This window comes from Oncorhynchus nerka, linkage group LG28, assembly GCF_034236695.1.
Source record: "Oncorhynchus nerka isolate Pitt River linkage group LG28, Oner_Uvic_2.0, whole genome shotgun sequence".
NCBI classification, from domain to species: Eukaryota; Metazoa; Chordata; class Actinopteri; order Salmoniformes; family Salmonidae; genus Oncorhynchus; species Oncorhynchus nerka.
The window spans coordinates 27,477,110-27,496,692 of record NC_088423.1 but is presented as its reverse complement, the minus strand read 5'-3'; the positions used below and the strand labels follow the sequence as shown (position 1 = coordinate 27,496,692).

The window sequence follows — 19,583 nt, the reverse complement described above, 5'->3', positions numbered from 1 at the left end:
AAAAGTTAGCCGACTGATAGCTGATAGCTGGTAGCTAGTTAGCCACCAATTAACCACCAATGCTTCACTCTCCCCTGCCGAATCCAAAGCCAGGGCTTTAGGATGCCCCAGACTGATGTCATCTGATTCACACTCTTGAAAACCCCCCAGAGCCAACCAGGGATAGTATTTCAACCCTTCTGCACACTGCCAGAGAAACTGGAATGAGACACTGGAATGAGCCTCACTTGGCTGGGATGACACTCCTATCAACTCCAACCAGCGCTGCTGCTCTGTCCTGGCCTCTAGCCTTTTTTTAAACATACTCTTTCTTACTGCTGGCCATCTTACTCAAGCAAGTAGCACTGGCTACACAAGCAGAGCAGAAAGTAGTCAGCTTCTACAAAATAAAAAAAACAATACCAAGACCCAAAACTCGCAACTTCTAGGACAGGTATCATCAACTAGATTCAGCCATGGGGCGATTTGTTGCTTGATGGTCGGGGCCGGAACATAATTACAAAGAATTTGTAGACTGAAAATTGATCACTAGAAGCCCAAACAGATATAATGTTTGACTAAAATAATAATTTCAAACCTTCCTTACATTTATATATGATCACGTGTAGCTGTGTTATGCGTAGGAATACTTGGGAACAAATGTATTATATTAAAATCACTTGTATCTGATTTTCTGGTGTTTTTATAGTCTTTTATGTCCAAAAATAAAAAGTACTCTATACCAATAAATACTATTTTTTTGCTCAGAAAACTTTGGGGGCCAAATAAAACAACCCACTTGCCGCCAGTTGGGGAACCCTAATCTTGGGGGACGACTTGTCTCTCCCCACTAACAGACACCTAAGTTGGAGCAGAATCCCGTAGTCATCGTGTGCTTGAAGAGTTTGTGACTTTCTGTTTTCAGGCAAGCTGAAGAGCGAAGAATTTTTTAAAATTAATATGAGCCCTGGTATTATAGCCTCAGAGGCGGGGCTTCCGAGGGTGGGCTCGTTAATTATTGGCCCGTTGGGCGTGATGTCAGTTTTCTTTAGGTGAATATGATTGGTTGTTGACTCCCAATAGTATGCTATACCGAGTGACCTACTGACAGAGAACTGGCTGTTTCAACTATTTTTATTATGTAATTGGTTCCACAGCCTTTTTTTTGTTTACTCAACTTTTCAGCCGAAGTGTTACCTGAACTAAGAGAAATCAGTTGGCCTAAACTTAGCTCCAAAATTTCTGTCAACTTGTCTCACATGTTCATTCAACTAGAAATTGTTATTTGGGCATTTTACCAACAAAAAAAGACTGTGAGACTAGTTACACACAGCACTTAAAAAAACAAAGTTTCAACTTACATATTTCACACACATGATTACATTGTGAATGCTCATTTGTACAGTAATTCTTTTTCAACATGTCCTCACCTGGGATTTGAACATACAACCTCTATGTTCATGGCATTCAGATCTTCCTGAAACATCTCCATGTCTGTGTCAATTATCAGTTAATCTGACTACTCTCCCATCATTATTTGAGTTACTTATTTCAGCAATTTTTGGCTTTTCTGCATAGTTGACTGATGTTGATGGGGTATATTACTCTGTTTTAATGGTACTCCTTAATCACTATGATAAATAACATAGTTATTTGCTTTGAAGTGCAAAGTGTAACACAGGTAAAATCAGTCATTTACACAGACATGTTGGCATAGCAGGAAGATTGGAATGCCATGGACCAAGACGTTGTGAGTTAAAATCCCAGGTGACTACATATTGAATATTAATTACTGTATAAATAAGCATGCACAATATAACCATGTGTGTCAAATATGTAAGTTGAAAACATTGTATGTTAAAAGCTTTTTTTAGTTCAATCAATACTTGGACCAAAAAGTTGAATAAAGTAAACCAAAAAAATGGCTGAGGAACCACTTACTTAATAACAATTTGAATCTCTTGATTCCAACATCCTTGTTTGTAGTATGTGACTAGAAATGCAGAAATGTTTGTTAGTTTCATGATGGAAATCGAAATATCCTGTGTTATCTGTAGATGTATTTGTTTCCCTAAGTGCAACTGACTGAGGTGTGTGTGTGGTCTACCTCAACTCCTGTTTGGCACTCCTGTTGCGGGAACTGAGGGACGGCTGCTTTGATGCTGATCGACCGTGTGTGTGCTGATCGACCGTGTGTGTGTTGAGAGAGAGAGAGAATCAACAGGGGATTCCTTTTGGGCACGTCTTGGCTATGCCTTTGATGGAGTGTCAGGATTGGACTCTGGCCTAAATGTTTTATGAATCAAAGTTCATTCGGGTCTTTCATTTATTTCGTTTCTCGGACGGCCTGACAAGTTCTTACGGTTAAAGTGTGCCAACACTGAGTGTTTGTTTGTGTGCGTTTGGGGGTTTTGTTTCAACATTTTCCCAGCAATGTCGCTCATAGCTGTTCAAAGTCACATTTGTATATAGCCTATGCATGGTTGGTTAGGTTAAAGAGTTGTTTCAAAATGCCCAGTGTTTATTCTTGAATCCATTCCTAGTGATCCAGTTATTTACAAATGTTGTTGTACCAGCAATGTTCTTGTAAGATGCCAAGTAAGAGTGATTTAAGAGTTCTTATTTTGTCATGTTACCAACACCCCAGCAACACCACACCAGGGTCATATTCATTATGGCCAAACGGATACTGTTAGAAAAAAGGGTTCCAAAAGGGTTATTTGGCTGTCCCCATAGGCGAACCTATTTGGTTCCAGATAGAACTTTTTTGGTTCCAGGTAGAACCATGTTGGGTTCCATGTAGAACCCTATGTGGAAATATTGTTTACATGGAACCTAAAAGGGTTCTACCTGGAACCAAAATGGGTTCTTTAAAGGGTTCTCCTATGGGGCCAGCCAAAGAACCATTTTAGGTTCTAGATAGCACCTTTTTTTCTAACAGTCTAGCAACTTTCTAAATGGAAAACGAAAACAGGTAGTCCATCCCTGTTTCAGTCTGTTTCCTTAGAGTTGTTGCCTAATGAATACAACCCAGTTGTTTAAGCAGACCTGTACCCCCACGTTGTCAACAGAGATCATTGTTTTTCCCTTGAAGCCCGGCTTAGCTGACGGTACTTAACATATGTGGTACATAGGCCTACATTCTGACCACTCATTCTAAACATACACACAGACCTAGACTAGACATTCCTGATGCAAATATCTACACCCCAAAGTAAAGCAGCGAGAGCCAGGACGTGGTGGTCAGAGAGAACAGGGAAAAATGAGTTTGTTCTTATTCTAACTATGCCACTCATGGTCACCAAAATACCACCTATGCACACACATGCACGCACACACAAAGATTTACTGTAGCACAACACAGATGGGCCTTTCTGTAGGCGGACATATTTGTCTATGTAAGTATATTTATACTTGTTGACATCCGTACGGCCAGTATGTCAGGTATAGATGCTTCTAGGACATAACTGGTACTGTCTGTGTCCATGTACACAAACAGCACATGCCCACCAAGGTGGCTTTTGTTTTTGACAATGTGTTTGGCTGTAATTCTGTGTGGCATGGACCATATTAACCAAATGTGAGGCCAGTTTGTGAGGTGTAGGGAATGCTTCACCCATCTGTGTTCATCAACAACACATGCCAACCAATATGGCTAATAAACTGTGTGTGTGTGGGGGTATAATTTTGTGTGGCATTAACCAAGCACCAGTGGTGGAAAAAGTACCCAATAGTCATACTTGAGTAAAAGTAAAGATACTTTAAAAGAAAATGACTCAAGTAAAAGTGAATGTCGCCCAGTAAAATACTACTTCAGAAAAAGTCTAAAGGTAGTACCAAAAGTAAATGTAATCACTAAAATATACTTAAGTATCAAAAGTAAAAGTAAAATTATAACTAATTTCAAATTCCTTTAATTAAGCAAACACAACGGCACGGTTTTGTACGGATGTGCCAGGGGCACTTCAACACTCGGACATCCTTTACAAATGAAGCATTTGTGTTTAGTGAGTCTACCAGATCAGAGGCAGTAGGGATGACCGGGGATGTTCTCTTGATAAGTGGGTGAATTAGACAATTTTCCTGTCCTGCTAAGCATTCAAAATGGAACTAGTGCTTTTGGGTGTCACAGAAAATGTAAGGAGTTAAAGTACATTATTTTCTTTAGGAATGTAGTGCAGTGAAAGTAAAAGTTGTCAAAAATATGAATAGTAAAGTAAAGTACAGATACCCCAAAAAACAAAATTAAGTAGTAATTTAAAGTATTTTTACCTAAGTACTTTATACCACTGCCAAACACATGACACAGTTGTCTTCTACAAACGCTGATTCTGTAGGCAAGATTTAGTCATCTCACCTCACAGGAATAACATGTGTTTCATGAAACCTCAACGAGTAAACAGAAGAGATACTAACATCCTTTCTTAATGTTCCTGTTTCTTCACAGGAAAATCTGGGACACCAAGGTTGCTGATCCCTCCACAAGGTAAGACCTAGTCAATGTTTGAACATCTCAACTAACTACAAATTATTTGTTTCTCCAGATGTTGATAATTTTGTATTATAATGTTCAATTATAATGCCTTGTGAGTTTTAAATGTGCTTATAATGCATTATGTAGAGTGTTTAAATGAAGTGTTACTGGATAGTTCTTGTCTTGTTCCTCTCCTTCATGGAACTGACATGACAGACGTTAGCTATGCACACGTTATGTGTTATAAAGCGTTATATGACATTTATGGCCTCTTTTCTCCCACTTCCTAGGCTGAGCCTCATGGCACGTAAAAAGGGTTTCTGGGTAGAGAAGGTTCACTGCCTGGGATCAGAGACCAGCCTATCAGAGTGTCACGCTCAGCTGTCCATTCCACATAGCCCCACCCCCTGTAAGAGTGGGAGACATGCGGTGGCTAGGTGTGTACCGGGACCTCAGTTTGCACGTATGTCATCTGGAAGACCCCAGGCACCCCACCCAATTGTGGTAAGAGACAGGTACACGCACACATAAAAACATAGACACACACACACATAAAAACACAGACACACACACCTCATGCATCACTGTGCCAAGAGCCAAGACCTAGACACTTTTCATGTGTTCTGCGCAAACACAAGATACAAAACATTCTTAGACAATAATACAGTCTAGTCATACATGATGCTGACACTCTCTGTCTCTCTCTGTCTTTTGTCTCTCTGTCTCTCTGTCTCTCACTCTCTTTCTCTGTCTTTCGGTCTCTCGCTGTCTCTCTCGCTCATTCTGACTCTCTCTCGCTCTTTCTCTCCTCTCCCCCTCTAGCCGGTGCGTCTGAAGGCTGGCCCCAGGCTGGGTGAGGGCCGGGTGGAGGTGCTGAAGGAGGGGAAGTGGGGGACCATTGTAGACCACGTCTGGAACCGCGTCTCAGCTAGCGTGGTGTGCAGGGAGCTCGGCTTCGGAACCGCCAAAGAGGCCCTCACTGGAGCTTACATGGGACAAGGTAGGGTAGGACTCCCTCTCTATCTGTTATTCTCTGTCTTTTTGTCTCTCTGTCTCTCTCTGTCTTATTCTCACTGGCAAGGGAGAAAGTTCACTCCGGTTGTGCCACGTGAACATGGAAGTTGTGTTTTTACCAGTTTCTTCCATTTCATCCTGCCCTACAGGGTTCCGGGTCTTAGGCACAGACACCCATGTATATGTCTCTGTACTCTGTGTACCTGTTTGAGATTCCATGTGAGTCAGAGGAACTTTTCCAGCTTAGGACTTATCTTAGGACTCTACGCTCGTCTGCCACTGAACGGTCTGAGAATGTATTTGTTTGTGAGCCTGAGGGTGCTGATCTGTGGTTCACACACTGTTAGCGGATTTCCCCTCTTCTCCACCATGGTCACTGCAGCTGTATGTGTGTGTGCGTGTGTGTGCGCGTGTGTGCGTGTGTGTGTGTGTGTGTGTGTGTGTGTGTGTGTGTGTGTGTCTGTGTGTGTGTGTGTGTGTGTGTGAGCACGTGTGTGTGCTTGGGCAGCTGGAGGGCTCAGCGTATATGGCTCAGTTCACAGCCGAAAGCTCCTCAAAGGAATGGAATCAGCAATCTCAGCTCCACCAAGACGTGCACACGCAAACATGCACACACACAGCTGTGCATTTTTAAAATATATATATTTTTTCCTAATATGCGACAGCCACCAGCTGTTCTTACCACCTAGTCACGGGTCTTTCCCTGTCCTAGATGACAAAGTGAAAAAATGTTTTTAGAAAATGTAGCAAATTTATTGAAAATGAAATACATAAATATCTAATAAGTATTCACATCCCTTTCCTATGACATTCAAAATGGAGCTCCGGTGCATCAAATTTACCTTGTTCATCCTTCAGATGTCACTACAACTTGGTGGAGTCCACCTGTCACCAATTCAATTGTTTGGACATGATTTAGAAAGAACCCCACCTGTCTATATAAGTCCCACAGTTGACAGTGCATGTCCGAGCAGAAACTATAGCATGAAGTCCAAGGAACTGTCTGTAGATCTCTGAGATAGAATTGTGATGAGTCATATTATCTGGGGAAGTGTATAAAACAATTTATAGAGTGTTGAACGTTTCCAAGAGCACAGTGGTCTCCATCATTTGGAAATTGAAAAAATATGGAACTACCCAGACTCTGCCCAGAGCTGACCGTCCGACCAAACTGACCAACCGGGCAAGAACTTATGCAGCAGCATACAAGACATTTTGAACTCACCTTGTTGTGCTGTGCTCACGGGAACAGGAAGGGATTGCAACAGTCCTTCTTGTGGGCTCTAGAAGGAGTTCCAAAATCCTGACTTGGATTTCCCAGTTAGAAACCGTTGAAAATCATTTTCCGTATTTTCCCTGTCAGAGCTAGTTTTATCTAAGTCCCCAGTTGTCTTGAACTCACAAGTCTGAGATTTCCCAGTTCCGAGTTTCCAGTTGTTTTAAATGCGGCAGAAGTCATTCTGGATGGACAGCATGGACAATTTATTCTAACTTTTGTGGCCCATGGCGTTACCCCCTTTTTCGTGATATCCAATTGGTAGTTACGATCTTGTCTCATCGCTGCAACTCCTCTACGGACTCAGTGAAGGTCGAGAGCCAAGCCACACTGCTTCTTGACACACTGCTTGCTTAACACGGAAGATAGTCGCACCAATGTGTTGGAGGAAACACTGATGACCGAAGTCCGAAGTCCGCTAGAGCATGATGAGACAAGAAAATCCCTGCCGGCCAAACCCTCCCCTAACCTGGACGATGCTGGGCCAAACCCTCCCCTAACCTGGACGATGCTGGGCCAATTGTGCGCCGTCTCATGGGTCTCCCGGTCACACCTGGCTGCAGTGGCACCTTAGCACTCATTGTTGAATTTGCGATTTCCAACTTGTTGTGTAATGTTTATGTCCAATGGTTGATGAGCACCGATATGTTTTATCTATAATTTCTCTTCACATGACAAGGATGGAAAAGGATTTGCCAGTAGTTTGCCGACTTGACGCATGATGATGACTGCTAGCTAAGATTTTGAAAGTAAGATGTTGACATGATCAGTCCAATCAAAGCTACTGTAGATATAATGTGATTTGATGTAATTTTATCTGTGGCCAATGACCTTGAGCCTTCTTGGATGTGCACTTCTAAAGTCTATGGCAGCACCCAACGGGCTTGAATTTTATTTAGCTCTGTGACGTAGTGTCCCGATGAGTGTGAGAACACTGAGCCAATCACGGCACAAATAGAGGACATTACCAACCCCTACGCTAGGTATTTTCCACTGGCTGCCCCACCATCATAGAAAGCACTGAGGTAGGCTGAAACACCTGCATTTTGGAGTTGCCTATTTTCTTTAGCTATACAGGTGCCCCACCTGCCCTGAATGACACATAGCCACTGTTCTTCACTCCTGGTTCTAGAGAGCCTTAGGAGTGGGGAACATTGTAGCTCTTAGCATCCTCATCTCTCACTATTCAACTATCTCTGGTATCAATCAGCCTTCTGCACCTATACTGTAGCCTATTATAACCGCACCCAACCTAACCTAATCCCCACCACTGCCACATCAAAGTACCCCTGTCCCAGATCTTATGGCTGCTACATACTGTAGCACCCAGCAGTCTGTGCCTGTGTTGTAAGAGTCAAGGCGAAGTGAAAAGCTTTTAATTTTCTCCCAAAATAAGTTCATATTTCCTCCTGATCCAACCACTGGGCTGCTGCTTCAGTAACACCCAGTGTGTGGGTGTGAATGCTTACAATGTCTGTGTTAAGTCCTAGACCTGCCTGTAGCATTACTATGTTACGTGCAGCTCTAGCTTCCTAGGCTGTCATATCAAATGACAGGTTACATTTAATAGTTTAATCCTCTCACCCTGCTTTAAATGCAAGTCCCTAACTATATCCTGATTGGCAGGGCAATGGGTGTGAGAGTTTTCAGTTGTACACACACACACATTACACACTTTCGTAACAGCTGCTTAACTACAGCCATAGCCGGACTAGGGGACATCTGCCAACACTCTCTATAACATGTTGCTTTTTAGACTTTTTACTGTCCTATATAATTTTCACTGAGTTCTGCAGGCCACATAAACGTATACATGTATGGTGTTGGAAAAAACCTACATTAAGACTCCAGAATCTAACGGACACAGACAGATAGACAGATGCAGACAGACAGATGCAGACAGACAGATGAAGACAGACAGATGCAGACAGACGGACGGACAGACAGACAGACAGGCAGGCAGACAGACAGACAGGCAGGCAGGCAGGCAGGCAGGCAGGCAGGCAGGCAGGCAGGCAGACACAGGCAAACACAGGCAGACACACAGACACAGGCAGATCGACACAGACAGACCGACCGACACAGATAGACAGACTGACACAGACAGACAGACAGGCCCAGACAGACCGACCGAGACAGACCGTCCGAGACAGACCGGCCGACAGAGACAGACCGACAGAGACAGACAGAGACTGACAGAGACCGACAGAGACAGACCGACAGAGACAGACGGACAGAGACAGACCGACAGAGACAGACTGACAGAGACAGACTGACAGAGACCGACAGAGACAGACCGACAGAGACAGACCGACAGAGACAGACCGACAGAGACAGACCGACAGAGACAGACAGAGACTGACAGAGACAGACAGAGACAGACAGAGACAGAGACAGACCGACAGAGACAGACAATAGGAACTGTACATTGAATAACTGGTGTTTTTATGTACTGTAGTTTGGTAAGCATGAATATCTTGTGTTGTTGTCGTGCAATAGTATCAATAAATGTAGTAAATGCACGTAAAATGTACAGTCACTAAATATAGTATTTACAATAAACATTTTTAGATAAATAAACTATGCTATAATTAATGTTAGCACATACAGTACATGCCAATCAAGCAGACAGATACAAATCTTTAAGACTTTAGGGAGCTGGAAGCGGGATGATTGTGGTCACATAGCTAGTGAGAATAGCCCAAATAGTTGGTTAGTGGTTAGGAGGGAACCCTAGTTTTTCCCTCTCTCTGAAGTTAAGCGTGGTTTAGGGAACATTAATGGTGTTTTTCTTTCCGTGGGACTTCTTAATGTTCAGCTGTTTAATCCCATTTGAAGTCCATTCAATCATCAAATAGGCCCTTTCATGTCACCAAGCCTGAGCAGTAAACACCATATAGGTCTGCCTGTGTGGGTGTGCCATAGGTCTGCCTGTGTGGGTGTGCCATATAGGTCTGCCTGTGTGGGTGTGCCATATAGGTCTGCCTGTGTGGGTGTGCCATATAGGTCTGCCTGTGTGGGTGTGCCATAGGTCTGCCTGTGTGGGTGTGCCATATAGGTCTGCCTGTGTGGGTGTGCCATATAGGTCTGCCTGTGTGGGTGTGCCATATAGGTCTGCCTATGTGTATTTCAACCATAGGGTTTGTGACATTTCTCAGTCACGTTGCCTGTACTGATCCCAGTAGCTTTAGGGTGGGCTGTTTGGGGACACAAATATACAGTGGGGAGAACAAGTATTTGATACACTGCCGATTTTGCAGGTTTTGCTACTTACAAATCATGTAGAGGTCATGCAATAAAATGCAAATTAATTACTTAAAAATCATACAATGTGATTTTCTGGATTTTTGTTTTAGATTCCGTCTCTCACAGTTGAAGTGTACCTATGATCCAAATTACAGACCTCTACTTGCTTTGTAAGTTGGAAAACCTGCAAAATCGGGAGTGTATCAAATACTTGCTCTCCCCACTGTAGCTCTGTGTGAGTGACTGGGTGTGTGTGTGTGTGAGAGAGACGTGTGGTGTTAACAGTGTGTCTGAATGTGTGTGTTTACTGTGAGCATGTTAATGTGGTAATGTGAGACACCAACTATAGAACTAGCCATCCTGATAGCCAGTCATCCATAACCATCTACTACAGATATAGGCCTCTTTCACTAGCGCTATCAGAGCAAGGCCTCTTTCATCCTCTTGGGGGTTCTACTACGTCAGCCATGTTTTTTACGCTGCACCGTCTGTCAAAGGGATTACCACACATGCAAATCAGCTGCTGTAAGGTCACACACACGCAGAGCTCTGACTGGATATGAGATATGATAGGGTTCACAGACCAAATCTACTGTACCTCACGGGGAAAGAGGACTAGTCTAAAGATTACACAAAAACATTTCTCCTCTGAAAATGAGACCTTGAAAGGAGATAATTGAATGTACGCACACACAAATGTGATACAGCAGGAACTGCACAAAGTACACAGCAGTGAATGGGAAATTAGTGGGAGTGAATTTTACATTTGCTGACTGTTTATAGCACTCAACTTTACTTTAATCATTGGTAAAGTTAAGTCAAAAACTGAAACCAATGTCTAAACTCATCAGCTGCCATTTGAACTCTCATCATCATTGGTTTAAATTACAGGGACAATGCCTCTGTTTCCTATTCTGACGAACACTGGTGTATTTTTACTTGTTATTTACTCTGTGAGGTGGTATACATCCATGTGTGTGTGTGTGGCCGATTGTTAGTGTGTGCTTGTGTACATGATTCTTCGTAACCAGTTTCTCAGGATCTATTTTGTACCCGCCTTTTTTCATGGAACTACTGCCCAAATCAGCTAAAATGTGCTTTTTTAAATGAAGATCCACAATCCACAGAAGCTGTGTTGGTCTTGATAAGTTAAACTGTGGTTGTTCTGATCTACCTACTACTCAGTGGTATTTTATGTGGTTTTCTACACACACATATGGAGATGATTGGTTCAGGAAGTGGGTTTTCTTTATTCTATTTAATGTGGGTGGATGTATACCCAGTCATTGTTACCAATATGGATGGAGGCCTTCAATCTATAATTTAGAACAGGGATGGGCAACTCCAGTCCTCGGGTGCTGGAGTGGTGTCACTTTTTGCTCATTCCTTGAAAATCCTGATTAAACTAATTACATTTTAAAGTGACGATCATGATTAGTTGGGTAAAGTGTGACACCAATCAGACCACCGAGGACTGGACTTTCCCATCCCTAATTATGCAATCACCAACCTGCTTTCTCTCAGCTCTCTCGCTCTCGGATTTTTGGGTCAGAATCACCTGTGTGTTATTTTTGTGGTGACTCAATATCTTCCCAGCTTACACCTTCTTTTAATTTATCTAAACATTTTTAAAAACCTAAAAAAACAATGTCAAGCCCTCTTCTCGATGTACTTCCTCATTATCTCAATGTTACTTTTCACACTTATCAATAAAAGTTCATGTACTTGCCTACTGTCTAAATTTGAGTACTCTTCCCACTTTCTTTCCTTCATCACATTGACAGGTTGTTTTACAGTTAGAAGCACCAATCTATTAACTCAAGTGTTACTGTATTTTATCTTCCGATTCAGCCTTGACTCTGTTCTTGCTTGCACGTGTTGTGTTCTCTGCTCGCCATGGGGTTGTCTTTCTGAAAAGTACTGGCTGGGTGGCGGGTGTTTTTTTGTGTGTTTTTTCTAAAGTACAAAATGGTGGTAATGATGTGTGTCGGATCTCTGGAGTACTCGAGGTACAGCCTTGTTATCTCCTCTGGCAGACAGACAGACAGCGAGAGATAGAGATAGGAACCTTTTGTTGCTTAAGTACAGATAGGAACCTTTTGTTGATGGGGTGCTGTTGGGGTTCTGTTGTGGTGGGGAAGACACAATTGGTTCACGCAAACAAATGGCTGAGATCGTTATCTGTTTATTGCTCTTTAACCTCAGCTTTCACTACTGTGGGTGTAAGTGGGTGTGTCTATTAGATCAGGGCCGTTTAGGGGGATTGCATTGCAATGCCCTCGGGTCTAGGTTTAGTACCACACAAGATACAGAGAGATGTATGGTTGTTGTGGTGTGTTCATGCTCTCATCTTCCCTCTTCTCCCTCTCCCTCTTTCTCTCTAGGTACTGGTCCTATCCATATGAACAGTGTCCAGTGTTTGGGGACAGAGAAGTCTATCCTAGACTGTTACTTCCAAGATGTTCCTCTTTGGACATTTAAACATACCCAGGATGCTTCAGTACGCTGCAACATCCCCAAGCTTGGCCTGGACAGCACGGTTAGAGCACACACACATTCACACACACACACACACACACACACACACACACACACACACACACACACACACACACACACACACACACACACACACACACACACACACACACACACACACACACACACACACACACACACACACACACCTTTACATGACATAATTAAGCAATAAGACCATGTTCTGTTATAATCTCCACTCGGCACAGCCAGAAGAGGACTGGCCAACCCTCAGAGCCTGGTTCCAGTCTAGGTTTTTTCCTAGGTTCCGGCCTTTTCAGGGAGGTTTTCCTAGCCATGGTGCTTCTACATCTGCATTGCTTGCTGCTTGGGGTTTTAGGCTGGGTTTCTGTACAGTACTTTGAGACATCGGCTGATGTAAAAAGGACTTTATAAATACATTTGATTGATTGGGGGTGTGTGGTATATAGCCAATATACCAGTGCCTACCACAAACCCCTGAGGTGCCATATTGCTATTATAAACTGGTGACGAGTGTAATCAGAGCAGTAAAAATACATGTCTTGTCATACCCGTGGTCTACGGTCTGATATACCTCGGCTGTCAGCCAATCAGCATTCAGGGCTCGAACCACCCAGTTTATAATACCAATTCAATTATTATAGAGTCATTAGATATTTATAATTATGAACATCTGACTTGCGAAACATACAGGTTGAGAAAATACTGAATTGAAATGTATTTTTCTCCCTCCTTCTTCTTCTCCTTCCTCCTCCTTCCTCATCCTATCCTAGGTGCGATTGGCGGGGGGCAGGGAGCCAGGTGAGGGGCGTGTGGAGGTACTGATGGATGTAGGGGGTCGTAAGAGATGGGGGTCAGTCTGCAGTGAGAACTGGGGGATCAATGAAGCCATGGTGGTCTGTAGACAGCTGGGTCTGGGGTTCGCATCCCGAGCACACCAGGTACGGAAACACACCTATGAAACCCTATTCCCTGTATAATGCACAACTTTTGGACAGAGCCCATTGTGGGAATATGGTGCCATTTCACCCCTAGAGTACACCCTGACTCCACAATTCACCCATCAACTCACGGTGTCCCTGAGTCCTCAAACCTGAAAAATCACCGGATAGCTGAAATAATACTTTCTGAGTCACATATGTAGGAACTTCTTCAAGACTGTTGGAAAACCATTCCTCATGAATTTAGTTGAGAGAATGCCAAGAGTGTGCAAAGCTGTCATCAAGGCAAAGGGTGCTAAACTTCTGGCCCACTGGAATTGTGATACAGTGAGTTATAAGATAAATAATCTGTCTGTAAACAATTGTTGGAAAAATGTATTGTGTCATGCACAAAGCAGATGTCCTAACCGACTTGCCAAAACTATAGTTTGTTAACAAGAAATATGAGGAGTGGTTGAAAAACAAATTTTAATGACTCCAACCTAAGTGTATGTAAATGCCGACTTCAACTGTATATATATATGAATGCATTATGATTGAATGTATAATGCATGTACAGTATAATGCCTTACAACACAACATAATGCCTTACAACACAACATAATGCCTTACAACACAACATAATGCCTTACAACACAACATAATGCCTTACAACACAACATAATGCCTTACAACACAACATAATGCCTTACAACACAACATAATGCCTTACAACACAACATAATGCCTTACAACACAACATAATGCCTTACAACACAACATAATGCCGTACAACACAACATAATGCCTTACAACACAACTACGGAAAGAATCTTATTGACTAAAATGGAGATTGGAATACGCAGCTTGTTCAGTCGCCCGCTTGATGCCTTACAACACAACATAATGCCTTACAACACAACATAATGCCTTACAACACAACATAATGCCTTACAACACAACATAATGCCTTACAACACAACACAATGCCTTACAACACAACACAATGCCTTACAACACAACATAATGCCTTACAACACAACATAATGCCGTACAACACAACATAATGCCTTACAACACAACATAATGCCGTACAACACAACATAATGCCTTACAACACAACATAATGCCTTACAACACAACATAATGCCTTACAACACAACATAATGCCTTACAACACAACATAATGCCGTACAACACAACATAATGCCTTACAACACAACATAATGCCTTACAACACAACATAATGCCTTACAACACAACATAATGCCTTACAACACAACATAATGCCGTACAACACAACATAATGCCGTACAACACAACATAATGCCTTACAACACAACATAATGCCTTACAACACAACATAATGCCTTACAACACAACATAATGCCTTACAACACAACATAATGCCTTACAACACAACATAATGCCTTACAACACAACATAATGCCTTACAACACAACATAATGCCTTACAACACAACATAATGCCTTACAACACAACATAATGCCGTACAACACAACATAATGCCTTACTACACAACATAATGCCGTACAACACAACATAATGCCTTACAACACAACATAATGCCTTACAACACAACATAATGCCTTACAACACAACATAATGCCTTACAACACAACATAATGCCTTACAACACAACATAATGCCTTACAACACAACATAATGCCTTACTACACAACATAACGTACAACATAATGCCTTACAACACAACATAATGCCTTACAACACAACATAATGCCTTACAACACAACATAATGCCTTACAACACAACATAATGCCTTACAACACAACCTAATGCCTTACAACACAACATAATGCCTTACAATAATCCTTTGTAACACTCACTTTATTTTGTCATAACGTAACTGACTTGCAGACCTACCGCCATTTCCACAGCTGACCGTCACCTGACCATTCAGCAGCTAAATACTGTACAGTGCTAAATGACTGCATCTACCCCAAGGGGAAGTGTGTGTTAATTGTGTGTGTGCTTGTGTGTGTGTCAGTCTGCATTATGTTTATACAAAAGCTAGTCTGTGAGTGGATGGGTGGTGCAGGAAAAATCTCAACTATCCATAAATACATTATTTGTAAATATACATATCTACAGTACATCTACAGTACAGAGGGTATTTAGGAAAGGGATGTTTGCCAATAGTTGAAATACCCATGAAGTCGAACAAAAAACTCTCAAAAAGCATTTCTTTCAATTCACAGGATGACGGAGGAAAGAAAAGTAATGTACAAAAGTGAAACATTCTCTCTCTCTCTAGGAGACGTGGTATTGGGCTGGGGATCGTAACGCAGCAGAGTTGGTGTTGAGTGGTACCCACTGTGTTGGAACTGAGCTGTCAATCCAACAGTGTCGCCGTAACAACCATGTACACTGTCCCCGAGGGGGTGGGACTAATGCTGCAGGGGTCACCTGTTCAGAGAGTGAGTCATTATCAAAGCACACCTGTCCACCTGGCTAGCTCTCTTCAACTGTGTAATCTTAACAGATCCTGCCAAGGGTTCTGTTCAAATGTCAAGAAATGGGTGAAAACGGTTTGAAACTGAAGTACCTGAACTCCAATATTAGCACTTATTTTCAGTCTTCCGCTTGAAAAGGTTTTCTCCTGTTTGCTTTCTGAATGTGAACTTGGTTTTTGATCATCTCTGATTAAGCTTTAACCCTCCCCTTCCCGTATTGGCCCTTGACCTATTGTTTCCTGTAATACCTGATTGACCTTTTATCCCTGACCCCAATACATGCCTAAATTACCCCAAACCACTCACCCCTCTCCTCTGCCCCCTAGCTGCCCCTGACCTGGTACTAGATGCCCAACTGGTTCAGGAGACAGTTTACCTAGAGGACCGACCCCTACACCTGCTGACCTGTGCCAACGAGGAGAACTGTCTGTCATCCTCCGCTGCCAGAATGAACTGGCCCTACGGACACCGCCGCCTGCTACGATTCTCCTCCAGGATTATGAACATGGGACGGGCCGACTTCAGACCTAGGGCTACTAGAGATTCTTGGACATGGCATGCATGTCATAGGTAAGAGGTGTTGTGGGAGTTGTAGTTTTATGATGTCTATATGATTTGTGGTAGTTGCAGCCTTTGGCATAATAAACATGATACAGGCTGACTTTAGACCTAGGGCTACCAGGGAGTCTTGGACATGGCACCAGTGTCACAGGCATTTTTTGGGGGTCAGGGGCTTTGTAGTTCTAGAAATTTTAGTTTTAGGTATTGTACTTGTTGTCCTGTTTCACTTCATGAAGGGATTGTGGTAGATGTAGTTTTACAATGCCTTGCCATATACTTAGTAGTAGCTGGAATATTCTATTGCAATACTTTTGGTGAGCTATATTACTATATCACTGTACTCTATGGATGGGATGTGGTTGACCTCTATGAAGGGGATGTGGTAGACCTCTATGAAGGGGATGTGGTTGACCTCTATGGATGGGATGTGGTTGATCACTATGGATGTGATGTGATAGACCTCTATGAAGGGGATGTGGTTGAACTCTATGAAGGGGATGTGGTTGACCTCTATGAAGGGGATGTGTTTGACCTCTATGAAGAGGATGTGGTAGACCTCTATGGATGTGATGTGGTAGACCTCTATGGATGTGATGTGGTAGACCTCTATGGATGTGATGTGGTAGACCTTTATGGATGTGATGTGGTAGACTTCTATGGATGTGATGTGGTAGACCTCTATGGATGGGATGTGGTTGATCTCTATGGATGGGATGTGTTTGATCTCTATGGGTGGGATGTGGTTGACCTTTATGGATGTGATGTGGTTGACCTTTATGGATGTGATGTGGTTGACCTTTATGGATGTTATGTGGCTGACCTTTATGCTTGGGTTATGGTAGACCTCTATGGATGTGATGTGGTAGACCTCTATGGATGGGATGTGTTTGATCTCTATGGATGGGATGTGTTTGATCTCTATGGATGGGATGTGGTTGACCTTTATGGATGGGATGTGTCTGACCTTTATGGATGGGATGTGGTTGACCTCTATGGATGTGATGTGGTAGACCTCTATGGATGGGATGTGGTAGACCTCTATGGATGTGATGTGGTAGACCTCTATGGATGGGATGTGGTTGACCTCTATGGATGGGATGTGGTAGACCTCTATGGATGTGATGTGGTAGACCTTTATGGATGGGATGTGGTTGACCTTTATGGATGTGATGTGGTTGACCTTTATGGATGTGATGTGGTTGACCTTTATAGATGTGATGTGGTTGACCTTTATGGATGTGATGTGGTTGACCTTTATGGATGTTATGTGGTTGACCTTTATGCTTGGGTTATGGTAGACCTCTATGGATGTGATGTGGTAGACCTCTATGGATGTGATGTGGTTGACCTTTATGAAGGGGATGTGGGTGACCTCTATGAAGAGGATGTGGTTGACCTCTATAAAGGGGATGTGGTTGACCTCTATAAAGGGGATGTGGTTGACCTCTATGGATGTGATGTGGTAGACCTCTATGGATGGGATGTGGTAGATCTCTATGGATGGGATGTGGTTGACATCTATGGATGGGATGTGGTTGACCATTATGAAGGGGATGTGGTTGACCTTTATGAAGGGGATGTGGGTGACCTCTATGGATGTGATGTGGTTGATCTCTATGAACGGGATGTGGTTGACCTTTATGAAGGGGATGTGGGTGACCTCTATGGATGTGATGTGGTAGACCTCTATGGATGTGATGTGGTAGACCTCTATGGATGTGATGTGGTAGACCTTTATGGATGTGATGTGGTAGACCTCTATGGATGGGATGTGGTAGACCTCTATGGATGTGATGTGGTAGACCTCTATGGATGTGATGTGGTAGACCTTTATGGATGGGATGTGGTTGACCTTTATGGATGTGATGTGGTAGACCTTTATGGATGGGATGTGGTAGACCTCTATGGATGGGATGTGGTTGACCTTTATGGATGTGACGTGGTTGACCTTTATGGATGTGATGTGGTTGACCTTTATGGATGTTATGTGGCTGACCTTTATGCTTGGGTTATGGTAGACCTCTATGGATGTGATGTGGTAGACCTCTATGGATGTGATGTGGTTGACCTTTATGAAGGGGATGTGGGTGACCTCTATGAAGAGGATGTGGTTGACCTCTATAAAGGGGATGTGGTTGACCTCTATAAAGGGGATGTGGTTGACCTCTATAAAGGGGATGTGGTTGACCTCTATGAAGGGGATGTGGTTAACCTTTATGAAGGAGATGTGGTTGACCTCTATGAAGGGGATGTGGTTGACCTCTATGAAGGGGATGTGGTTGACCTTTATGAAAGGGATGTGGTTGACCTTTATGAAGGGGCTGTGGTTGACCTTTATGAAGGGGATGTGGTTGACCTCTATAAAGGGGATGTGGTTGACCTTTATGAAGGGGCTGTGGTTTACTTTTATGAGGGGGATGTGGTTGACCTTTATGAAAGGGATGTGGTTGACCTTTATGAAGGGGCTGTGGTTGACCTTTATGAAGGGGATGTGGTTGACCTCTATAAAGGGGATGTGGTTGACCTTTATGAAGGGGCTGTGGTTTAATTTTATGAGGGGGGTGTGGTTGACCTCTATGAAAGGGATATGGTTGACCTTTATGAAGGGGATGTGGTTGACCTTTATGAAAGGGATGTGGTTGACCTTTATGAAGGGGCTGTGGTTGACCTTTATGAGGGTGTTTGACCTCTATGAAAGGGATGTGGTTGACCTCTATGAAGCAGATGTGGTTGACCTTTATGAAACGGATGTGGTTGACCTTTATGAAGGGGATGTGGCTGACCTCTATGAAGGGGATGTGGTTGACCTTTATGAAACGGATGTGGTTGACCTTTATGAATGGGATGTGGTTGACCTCCCTGAGGGGATGTGGCTGACCTCTATGAAGGGGATGTGGTTGATACAGTTACATATGGGGATATCATTTCGTATGATATATTGTACCGTATTATTTTCACAAAAGCATAGTATTATTTTTGCACTAGTTTTCTGTACCTGCACCAAAACGTCACTATTTTTCCTTCATAGCTCCTTTATAATTTGTTTTCAGCACTTTTATTTTCTCATGGCTCTCTCTTGACCCTCTGTAGCAGACAT

At 42.9% G+C, this 19,583-nt stretch overlaps 1 protein-coding gene across 1 annotated transcript in view; it reads left to right on the top strand.

The window, feature by feature from the left end:
- LOC115113069 (lysyl oxidase-like 4) overlaps nt 1-19,583 on the top strand; it is a 63,258-nt gene that overhangs the window by 31,841 nt on the left and 11,834 nt on the right. The window contains exons 5-11 of the mRNA XM_029640291.2: nt 4,427-4,465; nt 4,744-4,957; nt 5,276-5,453; nt 12,374-12,528; nt 13,283-13,450; nt 15,727-15,889; nt 16,252-16,495. Coding sequence (XP_029496151.1) covers nt 4,427-4,465; nt 4,744-4,957; nt 5,276-5,453; nt 12,374-12,528; nt 13,283-13,450; nt 15,727-15,889; nt 16,252-16,495 — 1,161 coding nt within the window. The remainder of the gene's footprint in view (nt 1-4,426; nt 4,466-4,743; nt 4,958-5,275; nt 5,454-12,373; nt 12,529-13,282; nt 13,451-15,726; nt 15,890-16,251; nt 16,496-19,583) is intronic.